Source organism: Dermacentor silvarum, chromosome 11, assembly GCF_013339745.2.
Source record: "Dermacentor silvarum isolate Dsil-2018 chromosome 11, BIME_Dsil_1.4, whole genome shotgun sequence".
Taxonomy (NCBI): Eukaryota; Metazoa; Arthropoda; class Arachnida; order Ixodida; family Ixodidae; genus Dermacentor; species Dermacentor silvarum.
Genome location: NC_051164.1, coordinates 102873308 through 102894992, shown reverse-complemented (window position 1 = coordinate 102894992; position 21685 = coordinate 102873308). Strand labels below are relative to the sequence as shown.

The 21685-nt window shown below is 47.0% G+C and overlaps 1 protein-coding gene across 1 annotated transcript in view; it reads right to left on the bottom strand.

Annotated features, from left to right (window-relative positions):
* Nucleotides 1-986: 986 nt before the first annotated feature.
* The window catches only part of LOC119434136 (elongation of very long chain fatty acids protein AAEL008004), a 52247-nt gene continuing 31548 nt past the window's right edge, over nucleotides 987-21685 (bottom strand). Inside the window, exons 2-8 of the mRNA XM_037701459.2 lie at nucleotides 20811-20983; nucleotides 11416-11606; nucleotides 9304-9384; nucleotides 6510-6566; nucleotides 5735-5840; nucleotides 3275-3411; nucleotides 987-2810 (exon numbers count right to left, since the gene is read on the bottom strand). Coding sequence (XP_037557387.1) covers nucleotides 2391-2810; nucleotides 3275-3411; nucleotides 5735-5840; nucleotides 6510-6566; nucleotides 9304-9384; nucleotides 11416-11606; nucleotides 20811-20868 — 1050 coding nt within the window. The 5' untranslated portion in view covers nucleotides 20869-20983 and the 3' untranslated portion in view covers nucleotides 987-2390. The remainder of the gene's footprint in view (nucleotides 2811-3274; nucleotides 3412-5734; nucleotides 5841-6509; nucleotides 6567-9303; nucleotides 9385-11415; nucleotides 11607-20810; nucleotides 20984-21685) is intronic.

Sequence of the window (21685 nt, the reverse complement as noted above, 5' to 3'; positions counted from 1 at the left end):
TACACTGTGTACAAAACTATTCATTTGCTAAAGTTAGAAAAAAAAAAGAACAGATGAATCTATAATATAGACAAGACTGCAACGCTCACTCCCCCATTTCCATTTGCAGGTGTGTGTGTGTATGTAGAGCAGGCAAGTTCTTTTTTACTCTTTTTTCGAATTTTTGTCCCAGCATTTGCATCTTTCACATACACACACACCGCTTTTATGAACTTGCACAAACCCCTGTCCAATGTTAGCGCCAGCCATGGCATCAGTGCGCTGGCCAATGTGTTACACGTGACAGTTACACACGTATAAAATTAGTGCTAGAAGCTACACACAATCAAACTGGTAGAATGAACAAATAAAGAGACAGGTAGGGGTAAGGGGGGGGAGGGGAGGGCAAAAACTAATCCAGTGAAAGCAGTCATCGTGTGCAGAAAAAAAAAAAAATGGGCACAATTCAGAGGCACATAAGCTTCCCCCAACAGTGCTAAGGGTTGCGTGGCCTCGCTCCAAAGTGTCCCATCACACCTTTTCTTCATTCCCTCGTTAAGTACACACAGACACATGTCTCCACGTGTGTGTCAGTCATTTCTTGGCAGAGAGTGAGTGCGACAGCGGGAGATGTGTGCGGAGAGAGCGAAAAGTCCCACACAAGAAGTTGTTCTCCAATGATTCTCGACAACGAAGCGTCACGCCTTTGGTCCTTCCGGCGGCGAGTTGAGGACGAAACAGCTCCACAGTATGTGCAACGGCATTAAGAAAAAAAAACTGCAAATCATTTGGCAAAGAACCAAACGCGAAGAACACACACGCACATCCGATGCAGGAAACGACGAAAACTGTGTGCCGCGCCGACACGCACTCACAACACCGCAGCACAGAAGGGGCGTGGGGGCTGGGGGGGTAAGCACACCGGCAGCGTGGCGCACGTCTCTATGGCCACCCTTGCGTTTTTCACCTGCACCCCCTTCCCCTCGTTAGTTTTTTTTCTCGGCTCAGCAGCAAGTCCCTCTTCCTGTGGAAGAGCGCGAGCGGGAGAGAAGTCTGCACTGCACAAATCGTTTTCCTGCCATTCGCACGCACAGAGACGACGTTGAAGAGAGCGAGAAAGTAACAGGAAGGACACTTGCTCCTCGGCCGCCATGCAAGCAAGTGCACTGACGGGGAGTTGTACATAACCAGACAAATGAAAAAAAAAAAAAATGTATTTCACATCATGCACACCGCATCACCCACTTAAGAAAACACAACGAAGGCGCGGACGACAAGACGGAGACCTTGTGGAGGGGAGCGGGTAGGGTCTCGTTGCAGAGATGACACGATGATCTTGTTCTCAAAGGCCTTGTTACATTTTTTTTCAGTTGCATGTGCAGAGCCAGAACATGTGGCTCTCTCGCTCCTGCGAAGGTGTGTCTCGACGGGCATAGGGACGGAAAGGGGATGGGAGGTTGGCTTCGCTTTTTTTTGCTTCCTGAGTGCCGGTGACTGCCACAGTTCTACAAACTAGCCTAGGGGAAGCTTTTCAACTGTCACATGGGTAGGACAAGAAAACTACGCTAACGACAGGTGCTGAATGCCCTGCCAGAGTTAACCTGAAGGCGAGCAAGCTACAAGCTACCTTTAAGGACGACGCAGAACAACAGCTACAAGAGCTTATTTGCACGACTGGCGTGGTCCTGCAGTTGATGCGCGGATCACCTGCTTTTTTATTCACTTGTGTTCTGGCTTGCTAGAATTCCTGTCAAATGCAGGGGGAAAAAAGAAACCTAGGTTTCTTTTTTTCACAGGAAAAGCCTAGGGTGTTGATGAAAAGGTGCGTCACACACGTTGGAATGGCTCTGAATTTTGTTGCTGGGGGGGACGGGGGACGAGCACTGCCGAAGTTGTGAGCTCATTAAGGGTAGCTTTCTGGTACGACGAGAGAACAAAAAATACTACAGTGCACAGTCTACCGGGTGATACGAGACTGGTATTTTCACACGAGAAATGTAACAAGGGAAAAAGAAAAAAAGGTGTGGACATGCTAAAACAAGGAACAACAGAAGTATAATAGCAGAGTGCGTGCGACAGCCGCCTATTGTTTGCCACAAGAGGTACACAACATCACTGCATGCAGGGGGGGAGGGGGCCTTTCTGTAGCACAGTACGTCTCTAAAGCGGCCAGTGTCTTTAAAAAAAAAATGGCGCACCATCGCTCTGCCTCATCACCTCCTCATCCAGCTTCTCTCTTCTTGGGTGCTTTTTGATTTTTTACGACGTGGCAGTCGCAACAGCAGCTGGATGTGTGCGTGCGAGGATGAAGTTGGGAGAGGTGGGGGAATGCAGCCAATGGAGTATGGGGTGGGCAAAGGTAATAAGGTAAGGGGCAAACGCTGTGTGTGTGCGGCAGGCTTTCGCACGTATCACTCGTGCTTCTTGTCATGCTCTTCGTTCTCCCAGTCGTGCAGACCATTGATGTGGCAGTAGCCGTCCAGGAAGCCACCGTTCTTTTGCCGGCCATTGGCCGTGTGCTTGACGAAGCCGTTGGTTCCGTTCTTGGCAGTGGCCTCTCCGTTGAGCTTTCCATTGACCTTGCCGTTGGAGTCTGCGGTGACGGGTGCTGCACCGTTGGTGCGACCGTTGGCAACGGCCTTTGAGCGGCCCCTGCCGGTGGCAGCGCTCTTGAGCCTCTTGGCAAAGTAGGTGTTCTTGTAGAAGTCCCAGAAGAGGAACCAGAACATGATGGCGTGGAAGCCAATCCACCACATGAAGCCGCGAGGGTAGTTGCAGTCAGGCCGGAACAGGAGTTGGAATGAGTGCACGAAGATGGCAATGAACTGCACCTGTAGGTAAGAAGGCGGGACACAAAAAAGGAGTGAGGCATTGGGCTAGGTTGAACACTGAAGTATGCATGCAGGAATCAAAGCATTATGTATCATCATCAAGGGCAGTTGTTTCTGTTAGTATTTTCAATAAGCTCTGGAACATGCTATGTCATAGTGGGATGGAACCAAATGCCAGATTGCTCACTTTGATTAAAGAGTATACATACATTTAACACAGGTTGTCTACAATGGCACCGAGATTGTTTCCCTTTAAAATGGCCCCATTGGGAATGCTGCTATTTCTTTAGTTAAAATTTGGGACATTACCCAAGTGTGCGCAAGGCAAGAAGTGGTGAAATGTCACACTGCTTTTCAGCATCAATGGAAGAGAAGCAAGACAGAGAGACCAGAGGGTGCCAAACACTTCTTGGCACAAACAGTATGGTTTCTTTTACTGCAGGTAGGCACGGCAGAGGGCATACCATCTGAATGGTTGTCATATGCTGCTTCCACCAAAGGTACTTGGACATGTGGGGACCCACTGCTGCCAATCCATAGTAGAAGTACATCAGGATGTGCACAAAGCTGTTTACAAAGGCAAAGAAAGTGCTGTGGCCACCTGTGTGAAGAAAAAAAGAGAATGGTTCGTGAACAAAACAATCAAGGCTGATGACATTAGCACCAAAATGAAGCTCAAATACGAGAACTGCGGTGACTAGTTTCTTGCATGTGCCTTTTGTTTTTAAACCACTTCCATGCCATGCTATTATACTGAATTCTGACCAATAATGTTTCCTGCCAAATACCTAATGAAAAGCAATGCAGAAAGTATTTTAAGCATTATTTTATGCACTATTTCCACAGCGCTGTACAAAAATTTTTTTTTCATGAAATTTATTGTCAGCAAGAAAATTAATATTGTAAAAAGATCACCGACGAGCCTAGTTCCCACTCGGCCATTTTTACCAGAAGTGTGTGCAAGAACCTCGGTCGTCCAAGGCATGGAAAAGGGTAGATAAAAACTTCAGATATACTTCATAAGCACATGGGCGATAGAACCATCAACACAGTCGCCTGACAACTGACAATCCGTAGTGCACGGATGTGTTGTCACATGCTATTTGTTAAGTTTCACACTTTGTTTTTCCGTTGGAAAAAAAACGACTACACATGACCTAGGTCGCTTCAAACGCTGTTATTAGTAATTTCTGAACATGCTCCTCAACTTTTGCAATGATGTCTTAATGATTAGGTTAAGCTCATTAAAAGCTAGCGAATTGGAAGAGAACTCAATTCATTAACATTATTGCAGAATGAAAAAAAAAATGACAGCTTGCACTAGTGGTGCAAGGCTGGAGAGTAAGCAGTGGAGCTGGTGATCGACCTAGCATATTCCAGGTTTTACTAGGCTTGGCTAACTTTTGCTAGGAAATGCTAAGTGTGCTGCTAGGCACGGTATTCCGAATCGGCTTGCCGCCAATGCAGATTCTCGCTTGGCTGCGCGACGCACTTCAAGATGAGCAGCAGCTTTTTAGGGTGTCCGGATCATCTTTGGTCGTCCCATGCCAAGGCTACATGTACTCGCCACAGAGTCAACGAGAGTTCTGCCACCATTGCGGCGGCGGCTCCGAACTTTATCTGCCGGTGACGTCACAACCAAGCTGCGCCTCCAGACTTGCTGGGGCGTGGCTGGTCCAAACCTGCAGTCACGGACACCATGTGCGTTCGGCGCTGGCAGCAGCTCTGCGCGTTGCCTTGTTGGTGCTGCTACAATTTCTCTCTTTCTCGCTCTCATTTTCTATTTCTCTCTCCCAAGCATAGCGCACGCCGCGCGCTTGCTCTCCTTCCCTCTTTTTTAACGTCCCATGTCAAGGCAACATGTGCACGGCATGGAGAGGAGGCGAAGTGCAAACAGTTTCGCGAGGTGGTTGCTAGGCATCGCGCGGTGACGTCATCGTCAGGCGCAGTTTTGTGTTCGCACTATGCAGCCTAACAAAAACCTTAAACAGCTCGGCTGTTAAAAACACTGATGACTAGCATGAACAATGCCCATCAACATAGTGCGATCAGCATAGAACCCTTCATTATTTTAAAATTCTTGGTGACATTCAATTGGGAGAGTTGGTATATGAAAGGTACGAGTTGTTTTTACTCTTTCTGACTGCATCTTTTTCGCTGGCTCTAGCTTATAATGCAACACTCCCATACAGCTTGTGCCATGTCTCATGATGTGCCAATGATCGAGATCTAACCATTGTCAGTATTCTTTAGCAATCACTATAGCGGATATGATCACTTTTGGGAGATTGTGTGAATTGGCACTGGACACTTGCGTGTAAATGGGCGACAGCACTCCTGGCACTGTGTGCAGGTAGTATACTTGGTACAGCACGAAGAACGCTGTCAATCATAGACGCTGACACATCTGGTGCCAAATCATGCGAGATTTCGCAACAGCAAGGGTATCCCCAAATGTGGACGCTCGAGAATACTGCCCCTCGGCATGCACTAAAGTGTACAACTCGCGAGCTGCTTAAGATAGACGCAGTCTAAAACTGGAGTCTGTTTTCTGCTCATGCTCGTGCCTTTGCCAATAGTGCGGTGCTTATCAGCGAACTGTGACAACTGTACTGGCTGTCAAGCACTTGTATGTTCTGGCACTCACCAGTACAATGCCATGTACGTTAATGTTACACCAAATTACATGACACATACTTGTATCTTCCATACAATCATAAATGCTTCTGCGGGCTTGTATATGTATCGTAGAGAAATTTTGAATCGATCACAATTGCAGCCAGTGTGCAACGCCCTATTTTCGGTCGCACATGCGAGTAGTGAGAAAAATATCTGTAGTCTTCACAGTGTTGCTTGCCATGCATGAAACGGAGGATAAGTTCAGAGTGGGTGCTGCGCATTGAGAAGTTGAACAGCATGCTCACCTGGTGTGAATTTGACACCCCACCACACGCTCATGGGCATCATTCCATGGTGGATGACGTGCAGTGTTGAGATGTGGGTGAACTTCTTTCGTAGCACAAAGAATATCTGCACAGCACAAGCAAACAATTATACATTGCAAGGCTTCCCAGGGCAGAACACCTTCCCAAAATTTCTTTATCATCTGGCAATGCACGGCCATTTTCAAAAGGTTTATGCAAGCCACAAGATCTCTTATAAAACAAAATTGTGGATAACTTCAATTTTATTTGTAGCCTGGCTGCACACAGTTGAATGCAGGGACGCAACATGGTGGATTTTCATGTTAACACTTTAATTTTTGCTAATAGAGTACAGATCACATAACAATCCCCGCTTCCCCTGTCCCTTTGTGTCCCTTTTTATACTGCTCGTTTTCTCAGCAGTTTACTTAAGATGGGCAGTCATGATTTATTCAGTGTTTTGTAAAGTTTTGTTAGACATGTTTGCATGGGGACAGCAGTTAGCACTGATAAACAGCACGAAAGAGCACAAGACCATTAGGTAGTTTTGCATGTCGCGTCTGCAGAGTGGTTTAAAAGGACAGAAATCTGATTTTGAATTGCACAGGCATTCAACACCCCCCCTGTCTCCACATAAATTCTCCAAGTAAACTGTTGCACAGAAATTTTTAGCTGCAATGTGTTACGATTTTGTGAATGCCTGGGAAAACGTCGCCAATTTAACCTAGTGAAATCTTATCTTGAACAGCCTGATTTATGAAAAAAATGTACTCACTGTGTCAACGAACTCGACAAATTTTGAAATGTAGTACCACCAGGAAAGATGAGTCATCTGAAATATGAAGAAAAGAAACCCTCAATGAAATCGCACTTCAGATTCTAGAGCCACCTAACTCCACAGCATCACGTGAGCTACAATCTTAGTTGCACGGACTTCTCAGAACAAGTGCTTAAACAACACTGAAGATACACGAAGCCTTAGGAGTGGTTTACATATGCAATTTTATTCAACTGCAACACAATATTTTTGCAGTCACATTGAAGTGTCACAGGCTTACGGTACATGTGCTTACAAAAATAAATGTCCTTTTACTAGACCAGAAAGAGCAGGCAGAGATGCAAGATTGAGATGAGCATATGTACACAGAATCGCCTTTTCTCTTTTTTTCACTAAAATGAATGCCATTACTGTGCTAAAGAAGAATCTGGTACAGAGCCTCACTCCCATTACCCCGCCTGCATAAGCTAACATAAATCAAACAAAAGCTTCTGCAGAAAGAGATCAAGAAAAAAAAAAAACTATTGCTAATGAAGAGTTCTTCAAATCGACATAAAATGAGAACGTTCTCAGTGACGAAAATTTCCAGCAGAACCCACCTCACAATGGATGTCGACAGTAATGCAATGACAGTATTAAAGCAATACAGTGACACAATGTATTGCCACTGCAGACGCACAAAGTGGCAATCTTGCTGCCAACCTCAATGCCAAATGATATGACGGCATATCTTGTTGCCATCACCGCACCCTAGCTGAAACTTCAAAGTATCCCTAGTATCCTGGCTGCGTTGTTGCTTTAACACATTTACCACCCTTGCGTCATCTTAGTACATCCCTTTTAGGGGATTGGCAAAAAATGGCCACATACGAATATCACATATGCAGTGCAGAAGTTCGGTACGGTAGGGTGGGGCATGGCCACAACGTTCCGCCTTCTATATGTTACCATGGCACGCAGTTCGAATTTCATTGTGGATGTTAACATAGTGCCACGACATCAGATTTTGGTGCCTATGACGCGCTAAACGTAAGCCAAACGCGTTTGTCCTCAGCAAGCCGCAGTGCACTTAGCCAGTGGACTTGTGCTGGCACCCCTCGGCGGCTGCGGTACTATATCCGCTACGTATCGACCGCAGCTACCAAAAGCAGCCGCGTATGGGAATCCACTTTATTACGAAATAAAGCATCCGGAAGAGTGCGAGGAACATAGCTTCTGTTGAAAAGAGAGCGTTTGAGAAAAAGGCGACTTCGCGCTCCGCTTGAGAGCTCCACGCACTGCTTATGACAGCAAAACTTGGCCGAGATGTTCACAGTAGCGTATGCTACCTGCGGACTATGTTATTTCACCAAGCCCGAGGGGTGGTTCAGGGCCCTTTAAAGTATCATCATCATCAGCCTATATTTATGTCCCCTGCAGGATGAAGGCCTCTCCCTGCGATCTCCAATTACCCCTGTCTTGCGCCAGCCGATTCCAACTTGCGCCTGCGAATTTCCTAACTTCATCACCCCACCTAGTTTTCTGCCCTCCTCGACTGCGCTTTCCTTTTCTTGTTATCTATTCTGTAACCCTAATGGTTCACCGGTTATCCATCCTACGTATTACATGGCCTGCCCAGCTCCATTTTTTCCGTTTAATGTCAACTAGAATATCGGCTATCCCCGTTTTCTCTCTGATCCACACCGCTCTCTTCCAGTCTCATAACATTAGACCTAACATTTTTCGTTCCATTGCTCTTTGTGCGGTCCTTAACTTGTTCTCGAGCTTTTTTAACCTCCTAGTTCCTGCCCCATATGTTAGTACCGGTAGAATGCAATGATTGTACACTTTTCTCTTTAACGACAGTGGTAAGCTCCCAGTTAAGATTTGGTAATGCCTGCCGTATGCACTCCTTTAAAACATAAAAGCAGCAAAAGTATGCACATTTCTCACAGTAATGAAAGTGGGCAAAGTTCCCAAGGAATTCTAATCACATTAAAATTTCAAACTTTTGTAAAGGTTTATGACTTAAGGCTTATGTTACAGGCTGGCTGTTTGCCATTCATCGATTCCTTTCTATCGTAGCCAATAGCATTTGAATGAAAAACGAGCAAGGAGCTCCGAATTTACCAGGTAGTCGTGTGCATATATATCAGATATAGGCAAGTGCGCTAAAGCATGACCTTAGAGGCCATTTCATGGGAAGCAGAAGGCCGAAACAGTTCACTCTGCTTAAATTGCAATTATTAAAGTTTCATACAAGAAAGCAAGTAATGCCAGCACAGTTCCTTAGAGGTTCATGCAAGCACAATAGAACACGACAGTTTAATAGACCTTCATAGGCAAGTTGGTGGGGTTTACTAAACATTCTTTTTTGGGCGCCAGATGTAACATACGAAACAAAGGACGTGTGTGTGTCCTTCCTTTTGTATGTCTCATCTGGCGCCCAAAAACAATGTTTAGTAAACATTGCAGCCCGTTGCATGTGTCTTACAATGAATCACCTGCATGTGGTGGTAATTCGGTCCACTCAACTCTAGTGGATGAACATATGAGGCCCTCAGAGGGAAGTTTTGGCCCGTGGGCTTTCATAGGCAAACTAAAAAACCTTGCTTGATTCCCTACATACAGCACAGCAGACACAATGCTACAACTATGTTATAGCTATAACTACTCTACTTATACAATAAGCATTGGATTCACTTATCGCAAGACTGTCAGCCTTAAACAAACATCAGAATTAATCACTATTACACATTGTTGCCTGGAAAAGAAAACAATAAAGCTGTCATGCAGAAGTCTCAGCGCTCACCAATATTGCTTCCCTACTCTCGGTGTAGTCAACGGGCTGGCACTTCCAGTTGTAGTGGCCAAACCAGCCGTAAATGCCCAACTGCAAAGAATGACCAAAACAGGCATGTCACAAAAGCTGGCATCACAAACATCACTGTCCCTTATTGCAAGTCCACGGCAAAACAGTCCCAGTAATTAGACGCTCATGCACAAACTTGAACACAGCCTTAGTTCATCACCACCAGCAGCTCCCTAAATACACTGCAGGATGATAGATTCTCCCAATTATCTCCAATTAACATTGTCCAGCATCAACTAAACCCACCCCAGACATATTTATCTTCCATCCTTAACTAGGTGTGTTCAGATAAGTACAGTCAGAGGGAGGGGTCCGACAATTTTTTTCATTTCAGATAAAGTTTTACATGGTATCCCTCCACGCATTGGAACCGGCCTTATTTTTTCTGTGCACGCCTTTGCTTTAGCATGAAAAAAAAAAAAACAAGATAAGAGAATAGGTGGAAAATGCGGCTCACACAACTGCACATGTTCGGGCTTACACAACTTTTGCACAACTTTACACAACTTTGTAAAACAATTGTTTCTGCAAGCCCACAGCATGAACAAAAAGGGAAAACGAGGCTTTTGAACAAAAGTCTAAAAAAAGGGTGCCCTTTGACAATTTTTATGTGTCTTTTTATCGCAAGTTTCTTTTTAAATTGTTTCTGTACATACTTCGCTACATGCCAAATGAGCAGCAATGAGTACTCCCTCCTACATACCATTATTGTTTATTCTGCTGCAAAAAGTTGAAAAATCGCAAGATGTCAGAAATTTGACAGTGTGTGTGCGAATTAAATATATTACAGAGGCACTATTTACGGCACTTTTTGCAATTATTATCAAAAGTCCTGCGCAAGTCCTGGGGTTGACTATATGATAACCTATACATTCAGCAGCAAATGTGTAACAATTTCAGGAATCTTATGTATACATTAAAAACAAAAGCACAATGTGTACTCATTTCTGTGAGCCATATTGGCGTCTTGCCAAGGAAAATTCTCAGCAGAAGTGCTATTACTAACACTTGGTGCAGCTTGCTTTTTATGAAAGTGTGCTTGATTGCAATTGTTATGTGCAACCACTTAATTATGTACTGGCAAGAAAGGTTTCATTGGGGATAATCTTGACAGCAAATTTTGCCTACATTCCCACAAGAAAAGTTGCATGGCGCACTGACATTTATGATGGATTATGGCTGAGCGCATCGTAACAAAATGTCACCATCGCCGTAGCTCTTGGCTATGTACGGTCATCACAGTAATATGATATTGCTATGTTGACTATGAATATCACTTGTCTCTTCTCTATAACTTGAAAAATAATGAAAATAGTTTCATTTTGTACATTGTAGATACCAAAACATGTTAAGTTTTCTGTGCTTGGGTTCGTGCTTATCACACACACACAAAAAAAAATGGCTGAACCGAATATTACTAAACTGATTAGTGTTGTGTACCTGTTGGACCCCCTTAACATCTTTGTTCCAACACTGTATAGGTGAGATAGAGCGTAAGGAACCGTGTAGGCAAACATATCGCTCATATAATGCAGCAATTTCCTTCCCTTCACTATATTCCTTTCTCATCTACTGATCAGGAACTGGCTGATCCTGGTAACGTAGGCGAATTGCTGCTCGGACCACTGACGAAAAAAAGGAAGAGCTGGAGTAGAACCACTACATAAATCTGGCCCAGAGTGGTCACAGAGGAGAAACGGGTGAGGTAGGTAGCATTCTTGATTGTCTCACATCTCACCCTCCCGACTCTGCCCTGTCCAGAACGCCAGACACACAGCTGTCAAAAAATTTTATCACCCGCAATTACTGTCGGTCATGTCCTTACTTAACTTAATGTGTCGTGACAAAAAGCGTAGCAGTGCCAACACAAATCCCCACCTGTGATGCTTACGTCTACTAGTTCACTTTCTAACTACCCCACAGAGTCAAAAGATTTGCTGTTGACTTTGTGGCATTGTTCGCACATCAGCAACCAACAAAAGTCTTGCAGGCTTTTCACGACACTGTTTCAAGGCGGTCTGACAGGAATTGCACAACGGTTGGCCCACTGACCAGAAGGAATATGGCGAGGCTGATGGCAACCATGAAGAAGTTGTACCCGACCATGACCCAACGCAACTGCATCGGCTCCCGGTTCTTCATCAGGGATGGGCCCAGCACCTTGACAAAGTAGGCGTACGACAGGCAGATCGTCAGTGTCGGCCATGGGCTCTGCATGAAGAGCCATTCCTGCACCCTTGAGTCTGAAACGAGAAGATAGAATAGATAGATGAGAAGAGGCCAACAACTATGGTGCACTAACATCTATGCAAAACCTCGGCGGAATGCATTTACTAACGTTACTTCTGAGTGCGAAAGTATTGAGAATGGCTACACTGTAATAACTGTGCAGTCAAGGACACAAGAAGCAGTCATGTAGGTATTGTGTTCAGGTGTGCTATCTGGTTTTAATTTTTTCATATATTAGCAAGCGCAGTTACAATGTTGTGCCAACGAATCTCGTTCTTCACTTTTCTGATGCCTACATTGTCTTAATCTATATGGCTGGGCAGAAATACTACAGCATGCTCAAGTCTTCGAGATACTAGTACCAAGTGAAATGAAGAAAGCTAGATAAAAATCAAGGCTTCTAGACTACTTATTGATAATGTTAACCGAGGTGCCTGCCCCTGATGCAAAATTAACATAAGGAGGCACACATCAGTTCTGCATTTCATGATGTCCTTTTATAGCAAATTTTCACATTCCTAGGTATAGCTTACTGTAACTGCAACATGAACGGACGGCTCGCCCTATAGCGTAACCCTTTACTTTCCACACTGCCACGTGACCGCACCCTCCAACTTTTTCACACGTTTGCACATTCTGAAGCAATGCTTGCACGAGACATGACGTGACACTGGGGAAATGTTTGCCGAGCTAGGCAACAATTTTCCTCAAATGAGAACAGACGATGGTGGCGTGAGCAAAGGCTGCCCATGTTTGCATTGTGTGTTTGCCAACTGCGCAAACACACAATGGCAGAACTGTTCCAACTACTATCACAGAGCTGTAAGCCAGCACAACCAGCACTAGGTTACTCAGTAGTTCCACAAGGAAAATAGCCATCAACGAGAATTATTGCCCCCTGGTTAGTAATGGTAGTTACAGGGCTTAGCTATACGACTCTTCTAAGCTGACCTTTGGCTGCTTTCACAGGAACGTTATTTCTTCACTGACTGGCGACAAATGACACTGGTCTGTTTTTCATGAGCATGACACGGCTTTAACTGGCCACAGGATGACTGTAGATACACCGGCAGCTTATTGAAGTGTGTCATAGATTGTGCTGTGTTACGTGTTTTGTTTAATGTGCAAGCAACATTATCATGCTCATATATAGTGCTGCGCTGCATGTTCTGTTGTATGTATAAGCAACTCCGATGTAGAGACTACAACTCCAGTGAAGCACACGGCGACGCACAGGAAAATCAACCGCTCAGCTATTTTGTCAAACACGACTGCTTCCTTGCCAGAGGTGTTCCTGCTAAAGAGCTTTCGTGATCACTTATTGGCAGCCTAAATTTTCCACACATGTAAACACAATGTTCCGTCACGGAAACTACCAGTCTGCAGTTCCAATATATCTCGGCCTCCTGGACGACCTATGAAGTACTGCCAAACAGTTGAGACGATCAAAAAGATAACACGAAGAAAGTTTCCAGGCAAAGCAGATAAGTCTAAGGATGGCCGCAGGCCAATGATCATCTGTCTAGGAGCAAAGAGACATAATGGCGCCGGCTACAACAATGGGCTCGCCCCCGATAGCGTAACCCTTTTCTTTCCACGCTGCCACGTGACCGCGCCGTAGTTCTGGGCAGTTTCACACCACGCGCAGTGTGACGCTCGGATCAGCAGACCACCCACGCGTGTCAGCTGCTGGAGCAGCCGTCGAGATACCGGCGCGTCTTTCACAAACGCACCGCGTATTACCTTATCCCGATCGAGGTTGCAGTAAGGAGAAGCGACACAAGTGCCGGGGCGGCCTAAGCACTTATGCTGCTGCGCTGAGGCGGATCCTGTTACTTTGATAACGAGGCCGCGAGTGCGGCAAAAGGCGCGACCTTCGTCAAGTGCGCGACGCCTCTACGAATCCGCTCTCTTGCTCTCATCATGTGTCCGTTATAGTTGCGCGGCTGCTTTCCTTTTTCTGATTCGAGGGGGGGGGGGGGGGGGGGGGGCTGGCCGAAGGTCAAGATCGAGGCTATGTGGAACGGAGGAGGTCGATCCACTCGCAGTGCCTTATCCGCTCGGGAGCCTTACGCCCTCGTCTGCGCGCATGCAGTGACGCCTTCTTTCTGGGGTTTTACGTGCCAAAACCAGTTCTGATTACAAGGCACGCCGTAGTGGAGGGCTCCGGATTAACTCTGACCACCTGGGGGTTCTTTAACGCGCACTACAACGGGCGTTTTTGCATTTCGCCACCACCGAAATGCGGCCGCCGCGGCCGGGATTCGATCCCGCGACCTCGTGATCAGCAGCGCAACGCCTCAGCTAACTGAGCCACCGCGGCGGGTCGCAGTGACGCCCTCGTATCGCGAGAGATACGAGGGCGAGTGATGCGAGGTACGTGTCAGGTGCTGTATATGTAAGCAATATTTGGGTTGACCAAGTGGTGCCAGTGGTTCATGAGGAATTGGTAAAATTTCTAGAGATGTTTTAAACTTGACAAAAAGCTAAATGCTTCCCTTCATCGATCACACCAAAGTACAAAGATCCTTTTACTTGAAAACTAAGATTGTAATTGTGGCATTATCAACTATTTTGTTTCACGAGATTAATCATCTAGCGTCTTCCAATTGGGTCCAGTTGGTACCAGTTGGCTTACCAAGATCCAGTGATGTCCAACTGGACCCATGGTGCCCAATTTGAACCAACTGGACTCGAGGCGGCTTCGCCACCCGTGTGTCGTTTTTGCCTACTTCCCTGGCGTACCAAGCCTTTCTCTGGCGGTAACAGTGACTTTGTTGGTATTGCAGAAGTTCAATAAAGCTGTTCTCTTTAATGTCCCTTTAACATGACGGCACACCAATGTACCCAGCAGTTCATGACAAGATACTGACTACCCATTTTTAGTCGCGCATTATGGACTGCCGACGAGACGATGCGTCGTACATTTTCTAGTCAATACTTACGGGATTAGCGAGTAATGAAATATCGTTTTATTGCAGAATCGTTCACGTCTCGTTTTCGATTTTCTTTTTTATAAGGACACCTGCCTGCCCAGTTCAAAGCACGTGGGCAAGTTTGTCTTCGGCTGCAAGCATTAAAGGAAAAACGAGTATTTTGCCATCTCTTGCGGTACAGCACGTCAACATGATATTGCCTTCAAAAGCGATCGCGGTGTAGCAATGCTCAGCGCGCTCAAATGAAATGGAGCCACACTTAGAATGCAAGTGTTTCAGTTTACAAGCAGCTCAATGCCCGAGGTTTTCCCCTGTGACAACTGCACAGAACTGGCAAAAAAGTCGCGTACAGGAATGCCGTACACGCGGACTAAATATAGATAGTTTTTCTTCTTTCTGGGGTTTTACGTGCCAAAACCAGTTCCGATTATGAGGCACGCCGTAGTGGAGGGCTCCGGATTAATTTTGACCACCTGGGGTTCTTTAACGTGCAGCATACGGGCGTCTTTGCATTGACGTCATCGGCATACTGGGGTCGAGAAGAGCACGTCGAGAAGCTGCGTAAACAAGAAACCTGACAGCACGACAGGACGCGTCTTGGGCCGAGCGACAAATCGGTAACAGTGAAAATCCGTTAAAAAATCGCCACCGTCAAAAAGCAAAACTATGTACGTATAATAATACGGTGCACTGATGCCATCGTGGCTAGTGAGAAGCCGCATCCGTGAGGTCATACGAAAACTATACAGCAAAACGTTTCGCACATTTCAGGGTGCCAAATTTGTAGGAGAATGATAATCGTCAACCTTGCGCGCATCTCCTTTCTACAACAAGGAAAATTCGGACTAGTTGGTCTTGCATAATAGGTATAAATCACAGCGCATTGGACAAGGGACGACCGTAGAAACAAGACACACAGCGCTCTCCCTTACACTAATCGTCACATAAGTCTTATTGCTGAATTACATTACATTCAATAGATTCTGCGAAACACAACGAACTATCTATTGAATGCAATAAAATTCAACAGAATATCATTTGAGTACAGTAAAAGTCAACAGCAAGACAACATACTTCCTATAACGACTTTTGTAAGGGGGCTAGGGCTCTGCGTGTCTTCTTTCCACGGTCATGTATGCCTTGTCTAATGAGATACGATTCACCTTTCTGCAACACTGTGCGGCCCGCTACTGTCCTAGGAGGGCCGTGGGTCGCTTAGACGCGCATGACATTCCCGATACAGCATCGGGTGCGCGCAACATGAGAAATAAAATACACTGCATCAATAACGAATACATGTGTGCGTATATGACCCGACCTGCCAATGTACTTCGATGTTACTTGTCTATAATGCAGGTGAAAAGAACGACCTTTCGTGATATTTCTCGCAGCGTAGACGTACACCGAAAGAAGTGGACGGGTCAAGCAGCTATAGCAGCTCTATAGTGACGACACCTTTTGACGCGGCGTTCAATTACAATGTGTCATAAGCATTCCTGCATGGCACGACTGTTATTATAAATTACGGCGTTGAGAGCAACACTATAAACCAGTTGATATACTGACAGGGTTCCGTTGATTACTGGAAGAGAAAAATCAACGCCAAACTTCAATTTCTTGAATTCTGCGCCGGTACGTCAGTGTGAAGTAGTGAATTTCTTTTTTTTAATTTTTAGTGTTCTGTTAAACGCGCATCTTGCCTTCCGCCCCCACTGGAGGAATCGAATTAACCCTCGTCCGTGACGATTACGTCGCGACACGTTTATATAGGCCGCTTAGTGGAACACCAGTCGCCAATTGGAATAAAAATACCAAGCACTTTCGGCGGACACGGTATATATACACGACCACGTTAACCTGACTCACTTTTTTTGTTGCGCCAGGGTGCTACTCTGAGCATTGACAAATTCCGCCATATTGTCAAATTATGTAATGGCGGCATTTCGAGCCAATCAGAGAGGCCGCAGCAGCCCTCTCAGCCAATCAGAGAGCACAAGATGGCGGAATTTGTCAATGTCCAGACAATGCCTCCTTTACTAGTAAGTAAAGTAAAGGAGGCATTGGTCCAGAACCACGGTGTCCAGAACGGCATCCTGGCACATGTAACACCCCCTTACGGACAAACTCGACTTCACTTCAAAGCACAGTGTAAGCATAGTTCTTACACCGTGCTTCAAAGCCGGTGTCGTTTTGCGTCGGTGTCACTCGTAGACTGCGACATGACAAGTGCAGCTCGCCTTTGAGCAAAAAACCCTTCGGGACGACAAATTGACGCTTTTTTTTTTTTCGTACACGTTTTATTACCACCGCGTTTGTTTAAACAACAAAAGAAAGAATCGTTTCGCGATTCACTTCAGCATCGGTAGCTGTCGCGTCTGCGTGCCTGTTTGACGTGCGGTTGTCATTCTTGCCGTGGGATGCTTTTAGGAGGAAAAACGGGGCACTGCGTGATGTTGCTATCCACACTAAGCTACTGCAATAAGCTTCAGAATGACTGACAGTTGGACTACTGTATTAAGTACCGTAGAATGTCGCTTAAAGTACAAACCTCAATACGAAAGGCAATCTTGGGAGCACGAAAAAAAGCCGCATACAATACGATTAAAAGAAGAGAAAAAAAAATTTCCCCTCTATTTACGCTGCCAAAACTTCACGATGTCCTACACCCACGTGACCACATCCTGCGTCATGAAACACACACACCTGAAAAACGAAACCGAAACTGCTTAATTATTTAGGGCATTCCTTATCTGTGGTTTGGAGAGGCTGAGGGCCTTCATCTAATGGAAAAGAAAAAAAGAAAAGGAAGGTACAGAACAAGATCTCCTTTACATGCAGGATTTCACGGTGCTTATTTGAACTCTCCTTGCAGCTGTTTTCAGCATTGAGTGTCAAAACATCCAAGGGGGCTTCTCTCCAAGGGGGGCATAGAGAAGCTCCGAAAGGCTGGACGACTTGTCACAGGCAGTGACCATGCCGTTTGTCGCAGCACCGCTCTATACACCGTCCCGTGGGGCCGCAAACTGGGTACCGAGGTTAGGGGAACTCGTTATTGGCTCATAGTTTGGGTCTAAATGACGCAATTCTCGCTAGTGGGCTGCAGTGCCTCAGGATATGTCTCGGGGTGCAGCCAATGTTTCGAAAAAGCAGGCGCGCAGACAGGGGAGTGGCCGGGTGTGCCACATGTGAACAACACATGCGCGGTTGCGAAGTTCATGTTTCTTACGTTTGCCCCGGGCTGGTAGACGCAAACACTCGTGACCAAATTGCAAAACGAAGCGAACGGAAAACAAGCGGGTAAGTGCGTTCGTTGTAGGACGAATTCGCTAAAGGCGCACCTGCGCTAGGCAAAGCTGCTGCTGCCACCGCCGCAAAATTTCGCGTTTTTTTTTTCTTTTTCTTTCTTTACAAGCACCTAGTAAATGCTTATTTTCGGCAAAGTGAAACAAACCACAGAAAGTTTTTCGCGATTGAACTCATTAATTGATCGAAACAAATTAACAGAAGTGGCATTTTGTATAGTTCTGACAAATTGCACACACACACGCACAAGAATGAACGAAGCAGGTCCTGTCCCGTTGCTTCTTTCATTCTAGTACCGTGTCCGTTTGCGCCGTCTCACTAATTAAGGAAAAAAAAAAATGAATTAAGCCGGCGGGCCATCGTCACGTGTGTGATAACCAGCGTTGTTTATTGGGTCCCCGTCCACGCCGCCGGAGCGATTTCTCCAAACATCGAAGAAAAGATCGCAAGCACGAAGAGGTTGGCAGCCCGCCCGCCGTGTGTCTGCGACACCGCGCGTGCGAAATCATTGCCAAAATCGCACCACACGAAACACGTGGTGGTTACTAAGCGCTAACCCTGGCGAGGTGACACAACGCAGAGGTTTTCGCGACAAAGCCAAAAAAGATACAAGCGGGGAAAAAAAATGAATTTAAAAATAAAAACTGAAAACCGCAGCCGCGGCAAAGCGGATGTTCACCTGCGCCGAGGCTCGAGCCCCCCCCCCCCCCCCCCCTCCCCCTCTCGCACAAAATGCCAGTTCCGCCGCACACGACGGCTGTCTCACATGAAACGACTTGCGTCACACGCAGCGGCCGGCTTCGCTCGCCGACAAGGTTAGCGGTGACTAACGAGCGCTGCCGCGAAAACAGGCCTACAGGCACGGATCTAGCCTCTTTCTTTACGGTGCGACGACAGTTGCATAAGGTTTGCGGAGCGAGCGTAATTTTTGATTTCCGACTACTAATATGGAGAGAGAGGGGGGGGCACTCAAAGTGGTACCAACGACTAACGTATATTCAAAGCTGCCGTTATCTCACGAGAGCGCAAAGAGAAACGATTCAACCGCCACACGCTATAGCAGAGCTCTTATCTTAAACCTGAACGACTAGGAACAACATCGAGGAGTGGGTCAGCAAATAGCCGCAAACAGGAGGCGGCTACGGTCAAGAGCTATAACAAGGGGGGCGTGAGAGTGTTCCCTTATCTGTTAAAAAAAAAAAAAAAAAAAAAAATGGCCAAAAGCCCAACGCGCGCGCCCTTCACTTTCTGAAAGCGCGGCACCTCTTTATATGTGCACGATCTTCTCCATTCATCAGGCTATCGCGATATATACGCGTATGTATGATCCGTGATACGAGAGCGTCTTGCGCAATGTGCGTGCTCTCGCGAGCGTGCAAAAAGTGGGCATGCGACGCCGACGCAAATTGTCGAGTCCGCACGGACTCACCGCCGCATTTGGATCCAATCCACCTGCTAACGCCGTCACAGCAGCTGCATATCGCTGAAGCGCTTACACCGGACGTCGCGACAAACATACCGCAGCATGTACTATTATAGCCCGTTCGTGGTGGAGGATTGGGACAGCAAATAACTACAGCTCTTCTGGAATGAATGGCGCTTTCGCGCGAAGCTACCTCGCGGGCCACTTCCGCGGGAAGGAAACGGCCGAAACCGAAGGACCCTCGATAGCGGACGCTAACGCCGTTGTCTTAAAACGACGTTAACGGTTTTGCAGGAATTTAAGGCGTATACACTATACCAGTGCTCAGGCTGCAGAGATCGACGAGCTAGCCCCACTACGAGGAAAGGCGGAACACGGCAAAGTATACACTCACACACGCATAATAAAAAATAAAAGATGAAACGAACGAGGAATATGTGCAGCATTCGAGGGCGTACTAAAGGAGGTCACGGATTCCTCTCGGGCCCGCTCGCAAACTAGAGGGAAAGGAGAACGAGTGGGAGATGGGGGAAAAAATAATAAAAGAAACAGAAAGACAAGGGTGCCATCCGCCCTCCGTAAGAGATCGACCGAGCTACTTAGGGTTAAGCGGGTAAGAGGATACGTCCACTTAACGCGAATTGAGACGGCACCACAACACTCGACCACACGACGCGACCAGGAGGAGGGCGGAGAGTTCGGCCTTTGGCGAACGAAGACGACGCCCGCAACTTACGTAACCTGGATGTGTATCGAAGCGAGCGGCCCGTCGCGGGGTTCGGCGAGGCACACACGAGAGCATCAGAAACCACGGTGCGCCTCTAAAGCGAAGCAAGGCCCGGGTATCGAAAAATAGCGGAGGAGCCCAAACTCGAAACCCTCCCACGTTTTTTCGGGGGATAAACAGACACGCCACGCACAGCGGGCATATATCTGCAGAGCCCTGCTGAGGGGCGGCTGCTCGCAGCGAGAGATGGGAGCTCAGCGCAACCTTCGGTGACCGCGGCGCGGATGACGCTCCCGGCAGCAGCAGCGGTAGCGGCGGCAGAATTTATTCCGAGCAGCGCGCAATCCTCCTCTTTAGCGCATCGCAAAGCTCGCAACAGTACGGGGTTAAATGTTAAGAGCTTGTTTGTATGGTGGCTGGTACGAGTACCGGCTGTATGCGTTCTTGTCGGAGTTAGCATCGGAACACACGTCGCGTACGTTTATTTATTTTGTTCTCCGCCTCGTCAAAATCGAACCAAAGCGACTCCAGTTTCGGGTACCCCCCGAGCCGCCAGGCCCTTTAAAAAAGCGCCCTGCAAGGACGTCGTTTTGCACGCGTCGAGATCAGCGGGCGTGGAGGGGGGAGGTGGGATGGGAGGAGGGAGGTGCTCGCTTGGCCGTAAGTTTCGCGGTCCGCACTTTTTCTTTTTTTGTTGTTGTCGTTTTGGTTCGTGTTTTGGTTTCCGTAGGCAGGGCCAGAGAAACCGGCATTAGGCCTAGGCGGCCGCGGTACACCGTGCCCGGGGACGCGCGCGAATGAATGGAAAAGGTCACGGAAACGGGCTTACCTCCGCTCTCCAAGGTTTTGTTGTAAAAATCCCGGATTTCGCTGAGCAGGTGGTACATTTTGGGGCGACACTGGATAGCCGACGCACAGTCCACAGTGTCAGAGGTGGATCTCGGGAGAGACCGGGTGCCACTTCACGAGTGTCGGGTCACGTGACCGAAGCGGCGCTGCCACCTGGGAACGGTTGGGAGAAACAGACGAGAGACCCGTTGCAGCAGACGACACACCTGAAACAGCGGCATGGAAGCGAGGCGCGGCCGGCAAAGGGAGAAGAGGGGCGGGCTCGCTACCGCCGTCGGCGCGCTTGTCTTTTATTTTTTTCTTATCTTGTCCGATTCTTTCTTTTCTTTTGTTTTGCTTTCTCTTCTTTCTCTTTTGCTTCCCTAACCGCGCAGACAGGCCGCCGCCTGCCGCGCTAAGCGCTCAAACACGCACGCACCTGGCTTTTGAGTTGGCGGCCACAACGGGGACGGTTGGGACACGAAAATCAATTCGGTGACGGCAACGGACGACAACGCGTTGTCGGCCAATATGAATCATCCTAATTCAGTTACAAATCGATCAAGAGAGACCGCTGCGTCGTGTTTGTGTGTGTGCTTGAGCACATGACACGGGGAAACAAAAGAGAACGACAGAAGCGCGGATTGTGTTTTCTTTCTTTTCTTTCTTTCTTTTTTTTTTTTTCGTGAGTGTGTTTGCATCGCTCTCCTTGCAGTATCTACGGTCATTACAGCTATTGCCTCGTAAAAAACAATAAACCAAATGGAAAATGGCACTTCGTAGATGAGGTTCATTTCGAGAAAAGCGACAGTACGGCAGCTAGTAAAGAACCTATTAACGGGAAGGGGAAGAGGAAATACTAGCATAACGAGGCGT